This window comes from Aythya fuligula, chromosome 20, assembly GCF_009819795.1.
Source record: "Aythya fuligula isolate bAytFul2 chromosome 20, bAytFul2.pri, whole genome shotgun sequence".
In the NCBI taxonomy this organism is placed as follows: domain Eukaryota; kingdom Metazoa; phylum Chordata; class Aves; order Anseriformes; family Anatidae; genus Aythya; species Aythya fuligula.
In genome coordinates this window covers 10,841,705-10,863,251 of record NC_045578.1, presented here as the reverse complement: position 1 = coordinate 10,863,251, position 21,547 = coordinate 10,841,705, and the positions used below count along the sequence as shown (strand labels likewise).

At 46.7% G+C, this 21,547-nt stretch overlaps 1 protein-coding gene across 4 annotated transcripts in view; it reads right to left on the bottom strand.

Moving 5' to 3' along the window:
* Positions 1–21,547, bottom strand: part of KSR1 (kinase suppressor of ras 1) — a 63,244-nt gene that overhangs the window by 22,299 nt on the left and 19,398 nt on the right. For 3 of the 4 annotated variants that reach the window (XM_032200774.1, XM_032200771.1, XM_032200772.1), the window contains one exon: positions 8,643–8,783. In XM_032200774.1, coding sequence (XP_032056665.1) covers positions 8,643–8,783 — 141 coding nt within the window. Of the gene's footprint in view, positions 1–8,642; positions 8,784–21,547 lie in introns of those variants that run through there. The other variant, XM_032200770.1, reaches the window with a different exon arrangement.

Below are 21,547 nucleotides of genomic sequence, written 5' to 3'. Positions count from 1 at the left end.
GATTTGAATGAGTGTTACTAAATGTCCTTTTAAGATCACATCTTTCCTAATCCAGGCTAAAGATAGAAGTTAGTCTGGTTCCTAAAATTAAGCGACGAATCGAAACTGCTTTCATTGCTTTAATACAGGTAACTGGTCTCAAACACTCCAAAATGCTCTAATCATTGTACTGAGAGCACTTAGCTAATCACACCATATTATAAAGCAACTAAGATAAAGGTTACCTGCCCTACTTTAGGCATCTCAATGTTAAACATCTTAGGTTTGAACTAATTACCCTAAAATCCACAACTCAAAGATTCCAGCAGGAAGCCAGCACAGGTTTGTTCCCAAAATGCCCCATGCCAACTGGGCTAATGACAACAGCATTAAACCCAGTCTGACTCTTTGTGATTTCCCCAGCACCCTCTGAATTCCAGCCCCCTGCAGGCAGATGAGCAGTGCACAGAGGCATCTTTGTTCAGCTGCATCACAAGGCCAGTTCTGCCATGCAGGGCACCAGCCACACGCTGCTCTGAAAGGGAGAGTTACGGGGGCAGGCAGCCATGGCACGAGCACGGCAGGGAGAAAGCTTTCTGCACCACCATGAGACCCTGCGCTCTAAAGCAAAGAAGTTAATGCTTCCACCAAGCATAAGAGAAAGCCCGTGTCTCTTACAAAAAAAAGCTTTAGCCCCCTTCATGCTTTTACAGAGTCTTTTACAGGGGACTACAGCAATGCCATTCCTGTGTTATCTTGAAACATTTCCTCACTGCCACCACTCCCTGCTAAGAAAACAACCTAGATTACCCAGCCACTGTTTTAAGTAACAGTGCCGTGCCAGATCCCAGCATAAACTACCAAGTCACGTTACCCAGCATCACTGCACTTCCCCAGCCTTTGCACGGCACAGAAGTAACCAGTAACTTATTACAGCTATTACAGGTCAATCAGTAAAGTGAAAGAGACTACAATTTCCCCAGGAAAGCAGAGCACTTCCTTCATAGCCAGTTCCATGTTGAAGCCCAGGCTTCAACAGCCAGCACGAGCAGAGGAGAGCAGGGCCAGGTGGGCTGGCCAGCCCCCGGGGATCCGACTTCCTCAGCACCGCTCTATATGCTTTAAATACATGGAGGCTAGAAAAAAGAAGGAAGTCTCTTCTGCAAGCCTGAGTCCACTCAAGTAGCCGTGATGCAGTCAGGTTTTGTCTGCTCTCCTTCCACAAGGAGGGCAAAGTACAGCAGTTACCTGGGGCCCGTGCTACAGCACCTGTGACAAGAGCCTTACACCCATGCAGTGGGTTCTCAGCGGAGTAAGGACTGGCCCATTAGGCCTTCATACTGAAAAAACTGAGTGCTTATTGAAAGTGAACTTCAAGTCGTATCGATGCGAGGAGCTGGCTATTTTTAACTCACCCCAAATTAGCTCTCCTGGTTGTGCAAGTATCGACAAGGCTTAACTGGGGAATTCCCATGCCCTGCTGTAAGAGCTATGTGGAATGGCATCTCGGTTTCGCTCCTGCCTTTCCGAGCACAGCACTCCCACCCAAGGGACGACTCACAAGCACAAAATTGTTATCACAAGCACTACAGATGCAGGAGGGTGGTGGGCAGGGGTGGCTGCAATATTCACGGAACGGCCGTGGTCCTGCACAGCGGGGTTCAGAGCCTCACAGGCCCTTCTCTCCCTCCCAGAGGAGCACCACTGACATTTATTGGCATGGAGAACTTGCCATTTTTGTCCCACTTCATGGTTAAACTCCAGGATTGCCCGTTCTTGCAAGGCTGACAGCATTTAGTGCTTTTCTTTTTTAAAGATCAACGCCCTGCAACAAGGAATCTCCACCTTTCACTTTAGTTTTCAAGCCTTCCTAGTTGTACAGAAAAAAAATAAAATATATTTTCAAAAACCAAAACATTCCAATCTATTGATCTTCTCTGAAGTGTCGGGGCATTTTTTTTTCCTTTCCCTTACTCATCTGCAGTACACAACCACTAGGGAGGGCTTGAACTCGATCACCCCGAGCTGCCTGGTTTCACTTCCTCAGGTCTGTGCCCTGCAGCCCAACGCGTGGCCACGAGCAGCCACGGCAGCCCTGGCTCCACGCTGCCCACGTTGCTCTGCATCCCAAGAAGTTTCACCCAGACACACACACACACCCCAACCAACAGCCCGGCCTGCTGCTGGCTTGTCCCCATCCTGGGCCAGCACGTAAAGCCCAATTTACTCTTTTGCGCGATAGTTTAATTTTGGAAAAACAGACTAGCAAGTTGTAGGAAAGTATAAGTACAGAAAAGGAGATTATAGTTAAACAATCCCGATGACCTTGAGCTGGGAGCTCAGACTTTCTGAACCTGCTGCCAGTCCCCATGACACGCGACAAAAGAAATAAGCCTTTGAAGAGGGGGACGGAGGGGAAGTAAGAGGCTTTCTTTAAAGAGCCACTCATGTGCTGCACACATACAGTGGCTTAATATAAAACTGGTCAGCCTGGGCCCTGCACGATTGGCCTTATATAGTTTATCTCTGTGTTAGCCCCCTCAGCCTCCGGGAAAACGATGAGGGTGACTAGTTCAAGACAGATCTTACAACAGAGCCGATCGGTGCCGGTGCTCAGGCTCAGCGGGTGCGCTGGGAGGGAGGTGGGCGCCAGCCCCCTCGGTGCAAGGCAAATCCTGGGCACCTGGAGAGCAGTCACTGCCCATCTGCAGCACTGAGGACCAACGTGTGTCCAGCAGAGAAATGTGGGTCTCTACCTGCCTCTTCATGGGTGCTGCAGCTTTAAAAAAAAAAAATGCAGCTTTACAAAAAAACATGCAGCTTACAGGCTTGCATTAGGGCCAACAGAGGTACCATCTCCTTGGGCACACTCGCCTCGGCTACAGAATGACGTGTCAAGCTGCAAGACGTTCACGTGCTACTCTAATAGGGTGAAATTAAAAAAAAAAAAAAAAAAAAAAGGCAGGAGACAGAACCTGCTTTCAGTCTTTCTGCACCTAGAAGCAGCAACAGCAAAACCTGAAGCCTTTCTCACCACACACCGCCCAGCCCAAACCAGGACATCAGCCCTCTCTACAGCAGGTAAGGGGACTTTTCTACACAGCCTGCCTGCTCATCAGACACACGGACTGTGAGCTTCAGTGTGCACATTTAAAAGGGAGAAAAGCAAACCAGAGTGTCCAAGAAGCCACCCAATGCTGAATTAGCAAGGCTGAAGAGTTCAAGATAGTGTAAGGAGGTCTTTAATCTTGTCTACTGTCCAATTTAAATCCTTGAAACATGGCAAAAAAAAGCTGATATCTACCACAGTGGATGAGGTATTTTTGGTAAAGACTCTTTCTTCCCTGCAGATAAGCCTACAGAGCTAATGCTGCTGCTAGCACTTGGAAAAATCAGTCTGACCTGCCCCTCAACCTAGCAGACATGGCTCTTCCTATAAAGCCAGACAGCTGACGAGGCCTGAAGTGCCTCCTCTTAAATCAATACATTGCCTCAGCAGTCATCGTCCCGTAAAGCAGCAGATGCTAGGAGGGAAAGCCCATTACATAAGGTGCTTAAATTCCCACTGATAGCTCTAAGCAAAGCGTGTAAGGATGCTCGTAAGAACATCTTGCTCTGTTTTTCTGGTGCCTGGTGAAGTAGGTACTGAAAAATTGTTCTATTATTAGGTCTCTGGAGATTTTATAGGCATTCTGGAAAGCTTCTCACATTAAATTTCTAGCTTGCATTAAGTTGAGTATACACAGGCTATGGTTTTGCATAACTTTGCCGCTCACACGCGAGGCAGGGTGCTCTCTGACACAGGGTAGCTGCTGATTTCTGTAGGAAGGGAGATGCAGCGGCTGCGGGGTGAGCCTCACGCTGACCTCGTGTGACACAGGGCGCACGGTGACACAGGTCTGCACGGGAGCCTGGCTCCCACGGCAGGGCAAGAGCCTGGCAGTAGCACGGACTAGCTGCTCACACTGGGGTGGGCCCTCTGCTGAACACGGTGATGGAGTTTTAGGTGTAGGAAGCCTGCAGGATGGAGTTCACTTGCATACATCCAGTTAGCACCTTCCAGATCTCTGCTGTCCAGCAGTCTGATCAGAGCCTCTGCTGCCAGAGCCATGAAATCCCCAGCAAAGGGTCGAAGCCCTCACAGTCTGCTCACACTGGTATCCTTACAGGAGACGAGAGGATGCATCTATGGAAACTTGCTGGGCTTAGGCAGATCTTCCTCTTGTACCCCTCCAACCAAAGTAAAGGTTCACACACACACAAATACCACGCTTGTCCTGTAACAAGTGATCGGCATAATCTGCTACAAGCTAGACCACAGTCCAACCAAGCCAAACCATCCGCCATCATCTACCAGCATCTCTACCTACCTACAAGAAAGTGGGTCTTTTGCAGAAACAGTAAGTGTGGGGCAAGGCAAGTTTCACACGCAAACAGGAGTTATTACAACCCCCCCTATACACTGGGAGTCAGACACGTTCCCCAGAGAGCGGCTGTGAGCCAGACCCCGACAAGAGCGCATTGTTCCACGGCTCCCACACGGCCGCCGTGGTGGCAGAGCTCTGCTTGCAGCCAGCGATCATGAGGCCAGGCGTTGCCCCTCCCTGGGCACGACAGTTATCTATGCTAAAAACAGCTTTCCGAACTTGATTGACTGGAACCCCTGCGACATGGTGAGCAGGGCTGGTTCGGACACGTTCCAGAAGATGATAAGGAGATGACTGTTCCTAAATTGCTTTTTAAGACGATGGCAAATTAGCTGTGGGAACAAACAGAATCCTGAAGTTTCTGGAAAGGACATGGGTAGAGATATTTTTCTACATGGAAGAAAATAAGCCAGTAGAAATTTAAAAATAAAAAATTCTTATATTTTTGGTAGATACATCCCAAGCCCAGAAACCAGTAAGCAGCTCTGCAAGAGACTCTTTCAATCAGCCTGAGTGGGGACAGAGCTCTGTTCACATCGTCTTTTCCCTCCACCTCCCTCTTAATTCCTGACGCCAGCTCTCAAGGGGACCATGACAATCCAGAACAGTGTATTTTCCTAGGTACACTTACAGAGCATCTTTTCACCCACTGGAGACGACTACATAGCTTCAATATACCTCTCCATATGTTTCCTTGTTCCACATTTTCTAATTTTCAGCTCAAACATCTCTTCCCAGTTTCAATCCACAATATTTAGCTATTTATGCATCATTTTTGGCAGTAAATTACACATACACAGTGCTAATCCATCTCCAGAATTTCTAGCCAAAACCAAGGATTCCAGCATTTCCTAGAAAAATACTTAAAAAGAAAGTTACAGAACAGTATTAGGCCAGCTCCACAGCAGAGTCTGCTCCACACTAGCCACTGTTTCCTATGATAAAAATCTGTCTGGCAACTGATTAGAGGCACAATAACAAAGAAACAGAAATAGCATGAGTTGGGGTGGGGGCTCCAATTTTCCTTACCCCTCCAAAATCGCGTATTCACAGAGCGCAAACAGGATCACAAAGTCGAAGCTCGTATTCACCACCTACCTCCAAGTTTGCTAGGTCCACGCAGAACAGCCCTTTCACTCGGCGCAGCGTGACCCGCTGACTGTTATCCATGTTCACAGGAGTTTTAGCTGTCGCCCAGTGCCATAAACAGTGCATTGTTACTGCTATAATCCCTTCCAGAACTAAAGGATTTTACAAGCAGTCATTATTCTCGTTTTAAATATAGGTTTTCAAAGAAAGAAAGGAGCCCAACAGCAATTTTAACAGCAAAGAGCTTTCGAGCTTCACAATGTCTACAGCAAGTCACTGGGCAAAAATAGGCTCAGTCTGGACAAGAGGAGTCAGCAGATATTCTAAATTAGAGCCGGTGCTCTATTTCTGACCGAGAGCCTGGGAGCTTCTGTGCTTCCCTGCACGGCAGCTTTATTTGGGAGAGGGCCGGGGGGGAGAGAAAGGGGAGGGAAAAGGGGGAGGGAGAACAAGAGCATTGTTCCTCTAGCTGTTGAGCTAAAGAACTGCTTGCAATTAGGCTGTTTTCCAAAGGTGTTATGTCACCGATTAGCACAATCTCTCAATGTCTCCAGCAACAGTAGAAGTGTGAAGGGAATCAAAACCATTTCAAAAAGCCAAAAACAAACAAACAAACAAACAAAAAAAAAAACAACCATGAACTCAGGCCTCTCTCCCGATTTGGCCTTGACAAGCAGTGGGCCACAGGAAAGCCTTTCACCTGCGCACAGCTCCCGTGCTGCGCGTCTCCAGCCGAGGTGGCCATGGCAGGGCCCTGCGGCTGGAGGCCTCCGAGGATCACCGAGGGGACACCTTGTACAAGACTCTACGGGTGCTGGCAACTTCTCCAGTCAGCTTCAGAGACTGAATTCTCAGAGAAGAGAGGACTACGTGCCTCACGTGAAAAGGTGATTACAACTCATCTGAGGTTTTCCTTCCCACGTAGGGCTTTTTGGAAGCATTAAGAAGGAAACCCAGTATGATTACTTCAGTTTTACAGACAACAAAAACACTTCAAGAGCTACAGATCCAATTGCTCTTTGGAGCATTTTTTTTAATTATTATTATTAGCCCAGATATTTCAGTCTCTCAAAAATCATTTTCAAGACTGAGTTGCAGTTCTCCTGCTTGGCTAATCTAAATGCTACAGAAGCTCTCTGCAGCTGCATGAAATGGATGCAGAACTTTTACAAAATAGCCCCACATTTGGAATCATGGAGTAATTTCAGTAGGTGCTTCGTGCGCCCTGTATTTTTGAACCAGGGAGCAGAAGGAACGTAATTAATTACCTTGGTCATTGCTTGGGTGAAGGTAATAAGAGAGCACAAATAAAAACCACAAACAGTTGGAAAATGATCTCTCCTGACTTGGACCAAAATCAAATTTGCTCACATTCTTTGGTGACCACACATAGGGAAGGGCAGTCTTGACAGTGTGAAAATAAAATCTGGTACTTTCAGATTCCTGAAAATATCAGATGTGTCAGACTTGAATTGTCCACCTCCCTGCCCCCTGCTCCACTCCTCTTCATTTCTTCCCTTCCCCCAGTTATACAGGCATCACAAAAGATTTAAAAAACAGCTACAAAGACATTCTTTTAGGCTCAAGCAATCCCAGTAACCCTAGAAACCAACAATAGTTGTGAGCCTGGCAGTTTGGCCACAGCAACAGGCTGTTTTTCTGTTCTCTCATTGTCGCTGCTGTACCTTCAGCTGTGCTATCTAAACCCTAGCTGGGCTGGAAGGCAATATCCATTTAAAGCATCATGTTCAAAAGCAATAGTAGTAAATAAAATGAATAGCTCAGTCCTGAACTCATCCTATTTCACCAGAACCTGTTCAGTTACATCTTGACCAATCTGGAATAACTGCCATAGAAACCTGCTGAATTTCTCACTCAGATTTTGACTTCATCAGGAATCTGCCTGTAAAGAAAATCTTTGCATGTGTAAAGATCAAAGAAAACTGATTGAGAACGCTGTAATCTGGCCTGCAGTGCCAAAAATGTCACCAAAAAAAAAAGTGGAAAAAAGCCTTTTCTGCTTTGTTTAGCCACCAGGAGACCAAGCTCTACTTCTATTGCCATTAACATTACACTGAACAGAATTGTTCCCAGTACAGAACATCATGGATAAATCACGCACAGACCAAAGCCAAGGGAACAATCTGATGCCAGTTCCCTGTGATACTGGAAGTCCTAGTTATCATCTAAACATAGCCTGTTTTTCAGGCTCTAAAAAAATGTGTCCAGACAGGAGCTAGGGGCACTGACTTGTCATTTCTGATTCCAGCAGAAGCATCAGATTACTCTGTGCAGTAAATTTCTGGAAGCCTCTTTACATGTTGAGAATTAAGCAATAAGGAATTTGTAAATATCAGAAGCAGCCATGGTCTGTGAGCATGAACAGCTGATGCTGGCCACCACAGCAGAGTTATTCATTCCATTCTTTTACACTGATGCAATGTTCTTAGGTATCAGTTTGAACCAGACTTTACTCACGGGAGCAGGTGTTTGTGTACTGAAAAAACATATATATATGTTTCTGAGTAAAGACTCCTTATCAAATCCAAACCACGGCTTCACACCTGCCCATTACAGAGGATACTGGCTTGCAGCCTACTTTGTTCTTCAGTCAGAGCACTGTGAGAGCCTGTTTCAGAACTCTTCTGGCGATCTGAGTTTAGAGGGATGCAGTGCTAGTGGCTGTCTTTGGATATTCACTGATTTATAATTGAGGCTTATATGCTTTTGGAAACAACAAAACTCTAGGCTTTAACAATTTGACATTTTTGTTCATTTGTTGGGTATATCAGTGTACTCTAGGTCCTTTTTCTGCTAGTACTGGACATAGAAAATAGCGCAGTACATCATTGTTATATAAAAGCTATTGAGTAAGTCATGGTGTCATTCTTGGATTTAGCAGGCAGGAGAGGTGGTGATGATACCACAGGACCTCTGTCTCATACTGAGTAGCAGATATGAGGCTTTGCTTCAAATGCTATTACGAGAAGATCCCTACTAACTCTGAGGAGGACAAAGGGAAGGGAGTATTTCAGCATTCCCACTGTGTGATCTCTGCTCCAGGGAGAGATGGAAGCACCCCTTCCACCAAAGGTCCCCATGGCTATCCACGCACTCCCACCTTGCTGATGGCTGTCTTCCGCTTACCTGTACAACTTCTTTCCTCACGTTGACAATGTCTAACCAGTCATTGAATCTTGGGTAGCTGTTGAGCTCTGCTGTCCTGTCGTTCAGCGGCACACTCAGCTTACACTGCCGTTGTCTGTGGATGTAGTCGATCAGTTTCACCTGTTCGGATCCAGAAATAAACAGTTAAGTTCCTTGGGATAAGTTGTCACCTTCACAGGCAATGCTTGTACAGTACCTAGTCAACAGAGATGCTGCTTTGTGAGTGGGGCTCTTAAATGATCTTAAAAGAACAAGAAACTAAGTTTTATTCCAAAACTTCTGTCACTATTCTCATGCCTAATGTACTACACAGAAACTGTCATGCCAGGCACAGAAAAACAAAACAACAAGAAGGAATATAATTTGTGCTTTATGTTTACTTATCAAAAAGAAAATATTCTCAGAAGATTTCTGACTGTCACACATCCCACGGGGCAGACTTTAGCTTCAAAACTTTCCTAACAAAACAATGCCTCAAAGCAAGTTAGCTGATCCATGATTTATAAACCAAAACATGACCTTAGTAAACAAATTTTAACATTTGAGACAAGATCAGACTACAAATGAAAAGGAAAAACAAAACCAAATATATTCTTTGTCCACTAATCTCTCTCAAGTTTCTGCTCAAAATGTTCTGGCCTATGTACCTGAACAATGCTACACAAGACTTCTATGCACACAGTTACACAGGGGAAAGACAATTAGATCATTTCCTCCTTCCCCAGATAAAGGGTGTGTAAGAAATTAGATGGAAAATGGATATTGCACTTGATCTCAGCTAAATGACCCCCATGTGGAGAATGCTGCTTTTGGCCTGCTCCTCAGTTTGGCAGTACACTGACAGCATGGCAGAGATGCTCCTGGATGCACAGGCTGATGACAGGCATCTGAGAAGATCTGAGAACCTGATCAGTAGTAAAGTACAGGACACATCCCTGAAATCTTGGAGCCAAACCCCAGGCAACAGGATTAACTACCTCAGAAAGGGGATTTCGCTCTTAAGCCCACTTCCCCTCTCCACATATAATTGTTTTACTGGGAGACAAAAATTATTTTTTTTCCCTCTTGACTTCGTTGTGAGCCAGTCCTGCAAACATATAATCATGGTGTTGATCCATGTGGTCTCGCTCTGGAATCAGCTGTTAATAACACATTTCTAGCTTGTGCTTTCCTGTAAACTCCGCTGAGGGTTTTACGAGCAATCCGACTACCAGCAACTATCGCACTCCTGAGTTCAGACAGCAGTGCCATGAAGTACGAAATCTATCAAAAAGTGGATGGATACAAACAAAAGTGAGCGATTCACTCAGCAAACAGAGAAATGCAAAGCAATGCCGCTCTGAGGCAAGGCAGCTGTGCAACAACAAAAGTGCTGTGTCCTAGAAGACGCGGGCACTGCCCTGCAGTTAGCCTGGCCACCCAGCCAAAACCAGGGGAACCTTTTAACCCTGACTTCCTCACACGGCTTTGAAGCATAAGACCAAACAGAAATTACCTTGGAAATCCCATTCAATCTTTCTCAGTACCCGTTTTTGTTAAAAAGGGGATGATAGCGCTTCCTTTTTTCCACCCCTTGCCTGCTGTCCCCGGTCAGTTCCCAGCAGCAGCGCGGCCCGGCCCGCGGGGGCTGCCGGTGTGCTACGGGCGGCCAGGCACTGCCGCACCAAGCAGGGCCAAGGCAGCTCGCTCCCTCGGTAATGCCACATGCCAGAGGGCCTATGTGACTTCCAGACACTGCTGCTGCTTGGTCTGCATGTGCCCGCTCTGAGGCTGGTTGCCGGCAGCACCCTCCTACACAGCCGCACCGTCAGGGGAGCATAGCCCTGAGTTTGGATGGCCCTGCAACGCGCCTGCCCTGCTGCTGCAGGGCGAGCTCAGTGCAGCCAAGGGGCACGCAGGACGTCTTGCCTGGCTAAGTCGTGACCTTCTGCTTTCTCGCTGTCATAGGTATTTTCGCCTACCCGGTGAGCTCCCCGATCTGCAGTCAGGTGAGAAACGCGCCTGGAGATGCGGTTCGTAGTGTTTTCCTGCTAGCTGCTTGGTTTCATTTTTTTTCTGCTGCTCATTGTACTTTTCGCCCACCTCACGCTTTGGCTTTGTATCGTACACACTCTGACAGGCTACAGCCAGCTGGCCCGCATTAGACATGGTGTGACTTTGCAGACCTTCATAGCAATTAAAAATAAGAATGTGCATATTGCATGCGTTCACATGTGTTAACAAGACCAACTGGCGTTCTCATCTACAGGGTCTCATTCTACTCAAGATACTTGGTTCTGCTCTTATTGCCTCCAAATGTTGCATGTTTGCATCCTGACTTCTTCCCTCAGAAGATATCGGGGCAGAAGAGATTAGAATGAGAAGGAGGGACTTAGCTGCGACAGGAGCAGAATAAGCACAGCCCTGACAGGAGAAGTGAGGGCAGCACACCTTGCCCTTCGGGAAGAAGAGGGGATCTTGGCAGCCCACGGGCTAGAAGTCAGGTTAACAAAGGGCACCAAGTAGGAACAGAGGCAATAGGAACAAAGAAGAACTGGTATGGATGCAGAGGGAAGGTCTCCTAATAAGGGTCAGAGAGGAGCTTGCAGGAAGTTTGAGGACTACACAGCAGCCCCCGGTATGCAAAAGTCAGCCTACACAAATAAAAAATAGCACAGCTTCCCGTCTGTGCAATAGGCATGTCATGGAGAGGAGAGGGAAGGCTGAAATCACCCAAGCATTCTCTTTTCTGGAGGCCATTCCAAGTAAGGTTCAATGACTATATGCACTTTGATATACAAACTGCAACCACAAAATCCAGCCAAAGGCAAACAAGTCAGCTGTGCGTCTGCAAGCCGCAGTATGCAGAATTCCCAGGGAGCTGTTTTATGTTACTGCTTCTTCCCGCAGGTCACCTCACCCCTTCCCCATTCCTGGCCAAATCTCAAGGTTGCTGAGCACCTAGGGAAAGAAGAAAGGTTGCCTGAGCGGGGATTTCGGACTGGCAGTGCCAGCCACAACAGGCCTACGTGTAAAAGTAGCAGCTTGGCTCCTCAGTCACAATCACAATCAGTGATCTGGTATTTTAGTGTAGGACCTTACATCAGGCAAGATTGTCTTCCTCAAAGAAGTATGAGATATCAGCATGGTCTCTAGAGCTGCGGCATTTAGCATATTTAGTTATATGTAGCACTAATGATATGCAAACCCCTTACAAGTCGCACGTGACCCAGCATAAAGCAGGGAACTGCAAGCGCTGACTGGGATAGTAAGAGGTGTGGGAATTTGTTCCAAAAACTACAACAGAAAGCAGGATGGACTTAACACCTATTTATAAAACAGAAATCACAAATTAAGTCAAAGAAATTATCCAAAAGATATACGAACCCACATTATCTTACAGCAATCTCTGCAGTATCACGAGGACAGCATGCTGCTTAAAGGAAGCGTATTCTTGAGGTACAGTCACTTTTCTCACATCCCCCACAAAAGCCTTCCTCGCCAATTTCAACATAACACCAGAACATCATGTTTAACGAGTAAGAGACTGGACCTCAACTCTGGGGAGCTGGACTCCACTCCCAGCTCTGCCACTGACCTGCTGTGTGACTGGGAGCAAATTAAATAATCCATCTCCTCTTCCATCCTGCATGGGGCTCCGCCTGCATAAACTCCCTGGAGCAGGCACTGTCTTCAATTATTTTAACACTGCTTAAAAAATATGGATTCAAATCTTTTCATTTGACAAGGTTCATCCATAGCATAAACTATAAGGACACTGCAGGAAGGTACTACCCAGTGCTGCACAGATTTCAGTGTTAAAACTTTCCTTCTTCACTGGGATAAACCAAAAATGTAATCCTCAGAAATGGAAAAGTAGTCTGACAGCACAGATCTGAGTGTTTCAGATTGCTAAGTCTGGTTTTGCCATGACAACTCCTTCACATTTACTCTTCGAGTCCAGAATTGTTTTCCTCCGTTCCTATAAATAGTATATTTGCACTCTCTTCCCACCCTACGTGCACCACGCTTCTCCCCTAGGATGGGTTTCATTTTGTCATTTCCTGCCCAGACTTTTAACTCAACTACATGGTTTGGCTTTAATAGCTGAGCTGTTGCAAAACCCTTTTCTGAGAACATAATAAAACTTCTGGGTTCAGTGACGCACATAAAAACCCACAAACAACATGCAGGTCTCCAACCACGAACTAGACAGAGAGATAAAGCCAATAGTAACTTATTCACTGCCTGCTTGCCAAACGGCACATCCTACTCATCACAAATGGCAAATCCCACAACAGAGGGGGTGATAATCCAACTGCCCCTAACCCACAGAAGTGGGGAAGAACCAGAGCAGAGACAGGACACAGAGCAGCTGGTTACAGGGCGTGCTGCATCACAGCCCTCCTGCCCTCGGCAGCAGCCTGCAGCTGATGGCTAGGCACCGCGTGCTCATTTGCCATGAGAATTACACTTCTTCCAAGGTGCGGTCCTGGATGCACATTTATCTCCTCCTGACAGGTTTGTTGTTTGTTTGTTTGTTTCTATATAGATGTCCATTTACAGCACATTTGGGAATCAGGCCCAAGATGTTTAAGAAAAACATGCCAATCTTGAATTTTTATCTATTTATACAAAATAAACAGCCAGATCTCTTGAGATGCAAGTTTGCCTGTGTTCATGACCTCAAGTCAATAGTTGGGAGTTTCACGGAATAGGAACAAACCAAAACCAAACACATAGCCATAGACACACACACACACAAGTTCTTCAGTTGTATTTCTGCAGACATGGCACATGAAAGCAATGGCATTTGTAGAGATAGAAATTAGACATTAAAGAAACTTGGGACTCTCAAAGGTACTCTGCTAGGGACTCTGCTATACCAAAGTACCAGCCAACATTCCTTCAGAATACCAACGGTTGGTTGAGAAAATGTTTTCATGTTTTCACACTAACTATCACATTCTCCTCACCGATGCCTATAACTTCTCTAGGCGACTTGGAACTTACGCAATGTTTTGAAGATTTTTTTTGCAACATTCAAGATAGACAATTGACATTATTTTATCAACAAATCAAGGACATGCTCAAAAGCATGTCATGCTTCTCCTGTCCCAGGAGATGAAATCTCACAGAGTCTGGCAGCACTTGAAAGGACAATTAATATGAGCTTCCACCAATACTTCCAAGCCTACAGCCACTTACTGCCTTGCAATTTAACAAGCCCGTGGCTGAAAATGGATGACCCAGCTCTTACATGTGGCTAAGAGAAATGCAAATCACCTGTATTCCTCCAGGCAGGAATTAACCAGGAAAGAGCTCCTCTGTTAACCTCCTGCCAAGAACAGGACCCAGAGGGCAAGGGTGTGCTCTCTGAAGCAGCAGACAGCAGCTGCAGCAGGACATCACATCTGGGGATCGGTGTCTCGTACAGTAGGGAGGTTCTGCACTTCTGCCTTTTGCAACAGAAGACAAAATTTCTGATCTCGGGGTTTATCTGCACGTGGACGTTGGTGGAATTAAAGTGAGTCATCTTAAGGCATCCAGTGAAAGGGGATTCACTTCACACCTTTACCTGACTCTTACCTATTTTCCCCAGTGCCACTACACAGACAAACCCTAAGTCAGACAAAAAAAAAAAAAAAAAAAAAAATCTTGAGCAACCTGAGCACTGAATAGAACATAAAGAGGTCAGAATCTGACTTGCCAAATTTGTCTCAGAAGCCCTGCTCAGAAACCATGTGAGAAACTGATAAAGATCTCTACAATCATCCAGAGCCCAGCTGCGCTGTGAGTGTACTTCAGGACACCTTTTTCAAAGTCACCCGAACTGAAAAAGAAAAAAGGTGCAACTGAGTCGATCCAAGGAACTGAAAGAACCAGTACTTCATTTTTATAGAGCAAGCTGCACTGTACGCAGCGCTGCTATGTTGGGGATGAAAGCCGGGGAAGAACCCGTGGCGTGAACAAGAGCCCGGCACAGCCCGTGCAGGCGGCCCAACAAACCCAGCCCTTGCTGGCTGGCCCGGAACGATGGCCCAGCAACGAGGGGACCTGGCCGGCACTTCTGGGACAGCGCTGCCACCGCCCGCAGTGCCTCACGCTCCAACAGAGCTACGGAGTCACCTGCGTGCCACAGTAACGCAGGGGATACCGAGCAGTAGTTCACCTTCAGTGAACTTGCCTCAAGCAGCTGACTCATTTGAATGCCTCCTGGCTATCTCAGTTCTTATCACCATCTGCTCACGGTATCGCCAAGCAGCAACTGAAGTCTCAGAGGTCCTCATTTCCCCTCTGTGTTCAACGGAGCAGCTTGTCGTGAGTATAGGTATAAAGATACCTCTATAGCAGTATGGGCTGTTCCCTTTCTAGTAGAGGGAGAACTAAACCAAGGCCTGCTTTTGACTGGCTTAACCACATCTGCCTGGTGAAGTAAAGTGTAAAAAATTTACTTTACAGAAATCAAGTCTGTAGATAGCCCTTTCACATGACATACGCTCACATTTTGCAGTGAAAACTGATCCAGACCTGTTCATGGAAAATTTTGCTTGACTGCAGAGAAAACCCTGCTTCCATCTGTGCTTTCCTTAGGAGCACTCAGATGATGTAGGATTCAGCTGGTGACTCCTAGGATCTTACAAACCTCGAAGCTGCTTTGAATCCAGCACGGATTTCACACAGCTCTTTTCAAGGCAAGCACAAGAGCTGCACAGGAGCAAAACACGCAACAAAATAAGAAGAAAAGACGGAAAAAAACATTTCAGGAATTATTTGTATCCTACAAAACGAGGTCACTCAATTTCTCACCCACATGATTCTGCCCTCAAGAACAACACTGAAGGATAATATTTTGTCATGTATCTTCACCAGACGTAGGAGGAAGGCCAAGCTCGCAGGTAAAACAGTACAAAGAAAGAATTGGTAGCAGAATCATTTATTTGAGATGATATCTGAGGAAAGGAACTCGTGCATGTCAGGCGCCGACCTGCAGTCAGCGGAACTCACGTTCCCTTGCACCCAGCTGACTCGTTCAGCACAGAAGTGTGGCTGGGCGTGCAGCACAGCTCCTGTCACCTCCTGTCACCTCCTGTCCGAGAGGAGAGGCTGGGTTCTCGTTCGAGCTCTGCTACCACAGCAGCCAGACCACTTACTTCTTGGTGTCTGTCTCTTATCCACATCTTTACTGATTACAGAAATGCAGTCAGAGGCACTGGGTATACAAGTTCCTGCTGTGCTGGACCACAAGCACAGCCCCCTTTGAAAAAGACAGCCTGCAGAACAGTGTTACTGTTCTGAATGCCAAAACCAACTTATGAACATTAACACACTCACAACAAGGATTAAAAACACTTTGATTAAAAACAGGTTGCACAAAGTCCAGGAGCAGTTTTAGAAACAGGTCACGAAGGACCCATCTTTCAGTCCTCTGCCCTAACCACTAGAGCACAGCAGCAGTAACTGCTGTAGGGCTCCCAAAAAGCAGAGGGAATCGGAACGATGGCAAGGACAGGAGCAAGCACCAGGTGACTGCAGCTCTGCAGCCACACCACGCTGCAGCGAGGAAGCTGTGGTAATTTACATCAGCAGAGGGTCTGTGCTTGGAGCCTCCATGCCAGCCTCGCTTGCAGCAGCTACAGAGCAGGAACACCAGACCGCCTCCTGCTGCTGCAGAACACGGCTGTCTGGGCTGGCTTAAGGACTTTTGGTTTTGCTTATAAAAGAAAAGGAAGTAGTTTCTCAATGCATTGCTAAACAAACCCTGCAAAACAGCACCCAGCACAAGCCAGCAGAAAAGTGTACGCACAAGGTACACTCAAAAAAAAAAAAAAAAAAAAAAAAAAAAGCCTAAGAGAAATGAGTAAATAAAAGCATGGAGAGGTAGAGGGATAGGGGGAGATGAAACACCAGATGGATGGATTTTCCTTTGAACCTTCAGTCATGCCCGAGGCTGACACAATACCCACTGCCCAAACACTACAGTATGTTATTTCTGCTTTGTCAGATGATGCAGACAGCATCATTTCTGGGTCACTTGGAGGCCACGTACCACCTCTCTCCGCTCCCCTCCTTTCTTTTTCCACAGTCCCAGCAACCAAGAGCTGCAAAGGCACAGCTGAGGCCTCCCCAGCTACGGGTAGGAGTGGGAGGACGACGCTGCACAGACGGTTGCCTGTACATGATAACACGATTCTCTTCAGAGATTTCTTCCCAGGGAGGCACATGAGCCTAATGCAGCCCCAGGCACAGTCCTCTGCTCAAATACCAAAGGTTTCACACCCAGTGCACACTAAAAATGAAAGCCCTCCCCCTTCCTCTATAACCCGAAGACATGCAACTGCAGCAGAACGATGAGGAGTGCTCCGCAAGACTCAGAACTGTACTTGCTGTCTGCTGAGCACAAGCCTGTTTGCTGCCACATCACATCTGCAGCTCAACCTTCCCTCAGCTCCCACTTCTCTCCAGCACCCACCTAGCTACTTCAGCTCAGCCGTGCCTCATTAGGCTGAACTGTACTTCCATACAGAGCACAGGAAGAACAGTCCCTCCCCTGCAAAAAGGGGATCCTGAAGGATATCATTACTCCAAACTAGCCTGAAGACTTGTTAAGGTTTCCCATTCACTCTTGAAATCAGTCTATGTGCCACTCAGAACGCGTTTTATCGTGCCACGCACAAAACTTCTGTCCAAACACAGAGAATCTCCCGTTCTCATTCATTTGATTCCCTCCCCAGGGTCCCAGGTCGCAGCCAGATCTCAAACAGCTCCCGGAGGCTGGGGGACGACCTGGGAACAGCATCACTGTCACTTTGGTTCTCAGCAGCCAAGGCTCCGAAGGGAGGGAGTCTTGGCCCTCAACCAAGGTCTTTAACAATAAGATCACAAATACCTGTAAGAAATGGACTAGGCAGAGCTAATCATGCCTTTGGCAGGAAAGCAGAAAGGATCTCCAGAGATCGCTTCTGGGCCTCTGCAACTCAAAGGCAGAGCAGTCCCATGGCTGACTCTGACCCTTGTCGTAACAGCTCTGAAAGAAATTTGGAGAGTCTCAAGAAATCAAAGACTTCCATCTCCCGCCCCAAGAAAAGACCAGTCCTGAGTAAATCTTTCTTGACAGCTGGAGAAACCAAGGACCAGATCCTTGTCCTCCTTCCCATTTCCTGCACTCCCGGGCACCCTGAGGACATGCGCAGGGGGCTGGCAGCGGTGGCCCCGCGCTGTGCAGGCCCCAAGGCTCCCGTCTGGGTCTGCCCAAGCACTCATGGTGCTGCCCTGCCTCACTGAGCCGCAGGAAAGGGAGGTCGTGGGGTGCCCACACGTACAACACAGGCTTCCCAAAGTACTGAGATAAACCACTCCTTGTCCAACCTGCCTGCTGTAGCCTGTCAGGCTAGACAAAGGTGAATGCAGCCTGAAAATCATACTAACACCATGCTTCTCCCTGCAATTGTTCAGCCCTTTGGCAAATCTATTGTCTCTCTCCTCCCTTAAAGAAAACAACGACTCAACCCCCCTGCCTGTTTTACAGTGACCACAGCCAGAAAGCAGCAAGTGTCAGGGAGAACGATTACAAACATTTCTGAAAATTAAGAGGAAACAACAGGTCATCTTCAGGGGGAGGGGGAAGTTACAACCCACGGACCTCTGTAAAACTCAGAACTTACAGTGCCTTTAAAGCTGATATCCCCCGTCATTTTTAAGATAACGCTAACCATTCGTACACTTCTGTAGAAGTAACTCTCCAGTGTACTTGATTTGACAGTGGGGGAGGCGGGCATAGAGAAACCAACAACCTGTGAGCATGTACAGCATAAAGGAGTAGAGTTTACAGCAAAAAATATAAAGCCAGGCATTTCCTTCAGAAAGGGCAGGAAGGGAATGACTAATTCTAGGCCCCCGTCATATTCCTCAGCTTCCCTTTCCTCCTCACTGGACGCCTCATCCTGCAAGGTGCTGAGCACCCCCAGCTCCCACCGGATAGCGAGGGACCAAGGCACCTTGCACGGCTGGCCCCAAAGCTCCCACTGCTCTGTCTCCAGAGGTCTGTAAGGAAATGAGCTCCTCTAAAGGAGAGTTTACTGCCCAGGATGCTGTCCACAGTCCCCAAGATTTTTTCACGTTTCTCTTCCCCTTGCCTTCCCGATGTCCCTTCTGTCTTACACATTTCTATTTCCGTAACCTCAGAAAAAATAAAACATTCACAAACCTCCTGTCCCCTCCATTTCCTCAGGTGCTGGTTGGGAAAAGATTGGCAGCTTGCTCTCTGCAGCACTTGGGCTTACTAGCAGACCAAGGGAAGGAAACAAAACAACACAAAATCAAATCCTTTGCTCACTTGACTCAATTATTTGGGCATTTCAAGAGCTCCACCTTTCTCCTCCTCCCTCTGCCACGCATGCTTCCCCTAAATGCTGCTGGAGTGGACGTGGCAGAAGAGGCTTATACAGAAAAAAATGAAGCCTAGGTAGGGGCAGGTTGCAGATTTCTTTGATACAGCATTAGAAGACAGTTATCTAAGCAATGATACTTTGCAAAATGCTCTAAATACTCTACTCCAAAGAACAGAGCTGTTTTGGCAAGGACTAGGGGCACATTTCTCTGTTCAGACACTGCGTGAGAAAGCTGCTGTGCCTCACTGCTTGCGTTTTCTTCGCACGAAAATCTCTTTGGGGCTTTGTGGCTAACACTTGCCTATAGCAATCAAGCAGTGTTTCAATCATTATTCAGGTACAAATACAGCATTCAGGCAGGAGACACCTGGATCCAGATCCCCAACACACACAAAAATTTTTTTCTTTGGACCAGGGCTTTCATTTAGGCCATGTTGTGTCCACTTAGAGAAGCAGAGGAAAATATAGTTGCTGACCCAGCAATAGCTGTGTGAGAAAAAATGCTCAGGAGACTGATAAGCAGCAACTGGCTACACGACAGACAATGCTGAAACAGCTATTGGCACCATGCAGCAGCCTGGAAAGATTTTAATCGGCACTTGAAAAATGATCACACACGTGTGCAGAGACAACAGGCTCCAAGTTCAGGATCCCCTCGTGCTTGTAGGCCAGATACAACATCCACTATTGTTGTGAATTTCCACAGAAACTCCACACAGCAAATCTGTGTCTGTGCCTAGTCAAAAAGGTTTTGTTGCTGTCGCTTTGTTTTGACCATTTGTTAAGACAACCACATTGTCAAAAGCAGTTTGTTAAAACCAACTTTTCCATGAAAGTGATTTTGGTAAGCTTCCCATTTTGAAATTGTTCTACGGAAACAGATTAAAGTTGTCAAAACATGTTTTTGTAATACAAAAAAAAAACTTAATTTAAAAAAGATTTCACTTCTGAATTAAATGTACAATAAAAGGAAGTGTGCCAGTGCAAGATCAGAATTTATGCACTGTGCATGTGTGTCACCCAACTTTTTTTTTTATGCAGAACGTATGAAAAGTATGAGCCTGACAAAGGTCCACATCCTCAAGCCCACGGTCCTTTCTGGTAAAAGCATTTGCAATTTTTACATCTTTCACTTTTCACACTCTACGTTCTTCTTAGGAAACATTCTTCATAGCAGTCCTTTGTCATTCCCTTCACATGACATATGCTTCATTATATCCCTTTCATCTTAACGTATCTCCTCTGCCTATCCACTGCAGAGTAAGTTCAGCAGCCTCTTGGGTTCAGGATTTCTGCTCAATCTTGCTCAGATGACTGCGTCAGAGGAAGGACTCCACTGAGTGACAGCAATCAGAGAGGAGAAAAAACCATGCCCGCTTACAAGAAAATAAAAAGCCATTGTTACCAGCCTGCACGCTATTCTGTAACAGAAATATCCCCCTCCTAAGGAGCGGGGGGAAGACAAAGAGATCCTATGTTGTATTTCTCTGCCTGTGAACTGACAATTCTGAGCACTGGATACAAATTCATTCCTTAGGCTTCGAGACTTTCCACAGCAGCCAACCAACACTTCGTAGTTACCCAAAGATCACTCCTTTTTTTCAGACTCATCTTTCCAAGAGGAACACGAATATGACAGGCACTGCTCTAAATACAAGCTTCCCCAGGAAGCTGAGAAGCAGCACACTGCACCTGGGCACTGAAAGGCACCAAATGCCTTTCACCAGTACCGGTACCCTGCTACACCTGTCGCTGTGTGTGCTATAAAACACCGCCTGGGCAATTCTTCGTGCAGGACTCATGGCCAGAAACGCAGCAAAGGCCTACAAATGTCCGAGGGATCCAGCTGTGCTGCAGGTAGTGCCCTGCTTCTCTCAGAGGCACCGATCCGTGCCCACACAGCTCGCCTAACATTTCACTTACGTGGTAGTTTGAAAATGGGAGCACACCAAACAAGCGTCCTCCCAAAGCTTGACAAGGTCCAGACGAGCACACCAAATTCCCTGAGTATCGGCAGTCTCTTCAGCACCCAGCCTCTGAATCCAAAATACCTTAAAACAGGAAAAGCCCTCTACCTTCATCATCTCTTTGTAGTCATTTCTCTTGGGTTTTGGCAAAGGGAAATGATAAATGGAACTGGATTGTTTACTCTTGGAAGTGCAGTTAACGAGCAGCAGACTATTACTGGCTTTCAGCTGTGACCCCATTCAAGCAATACTGAAATTATCAGAGATTTTCACAGATGTCCCAGAGTGGTGGGATGGGTCCTGCCTGTTGTCTGGGCTGGCATTAGGGCCTTACCCCTGGTTAAAACAGAGGCATTTGGGAGCCCAACACAAACACTGTGGCTGCCCAAGCTGGTTGGCAGGCTGGCGCTTCATCTTCTGAGTCCACTTCCACAGGCTGCCTGAAAAAGTCCTGCACACTAAATCTCGTCTCTACAGCACTGCCACCTGCCAGTCCTTTTCTTCAATTGATAACAGAAAGGGAGAGGATCAAGCACTGCCACCCCAA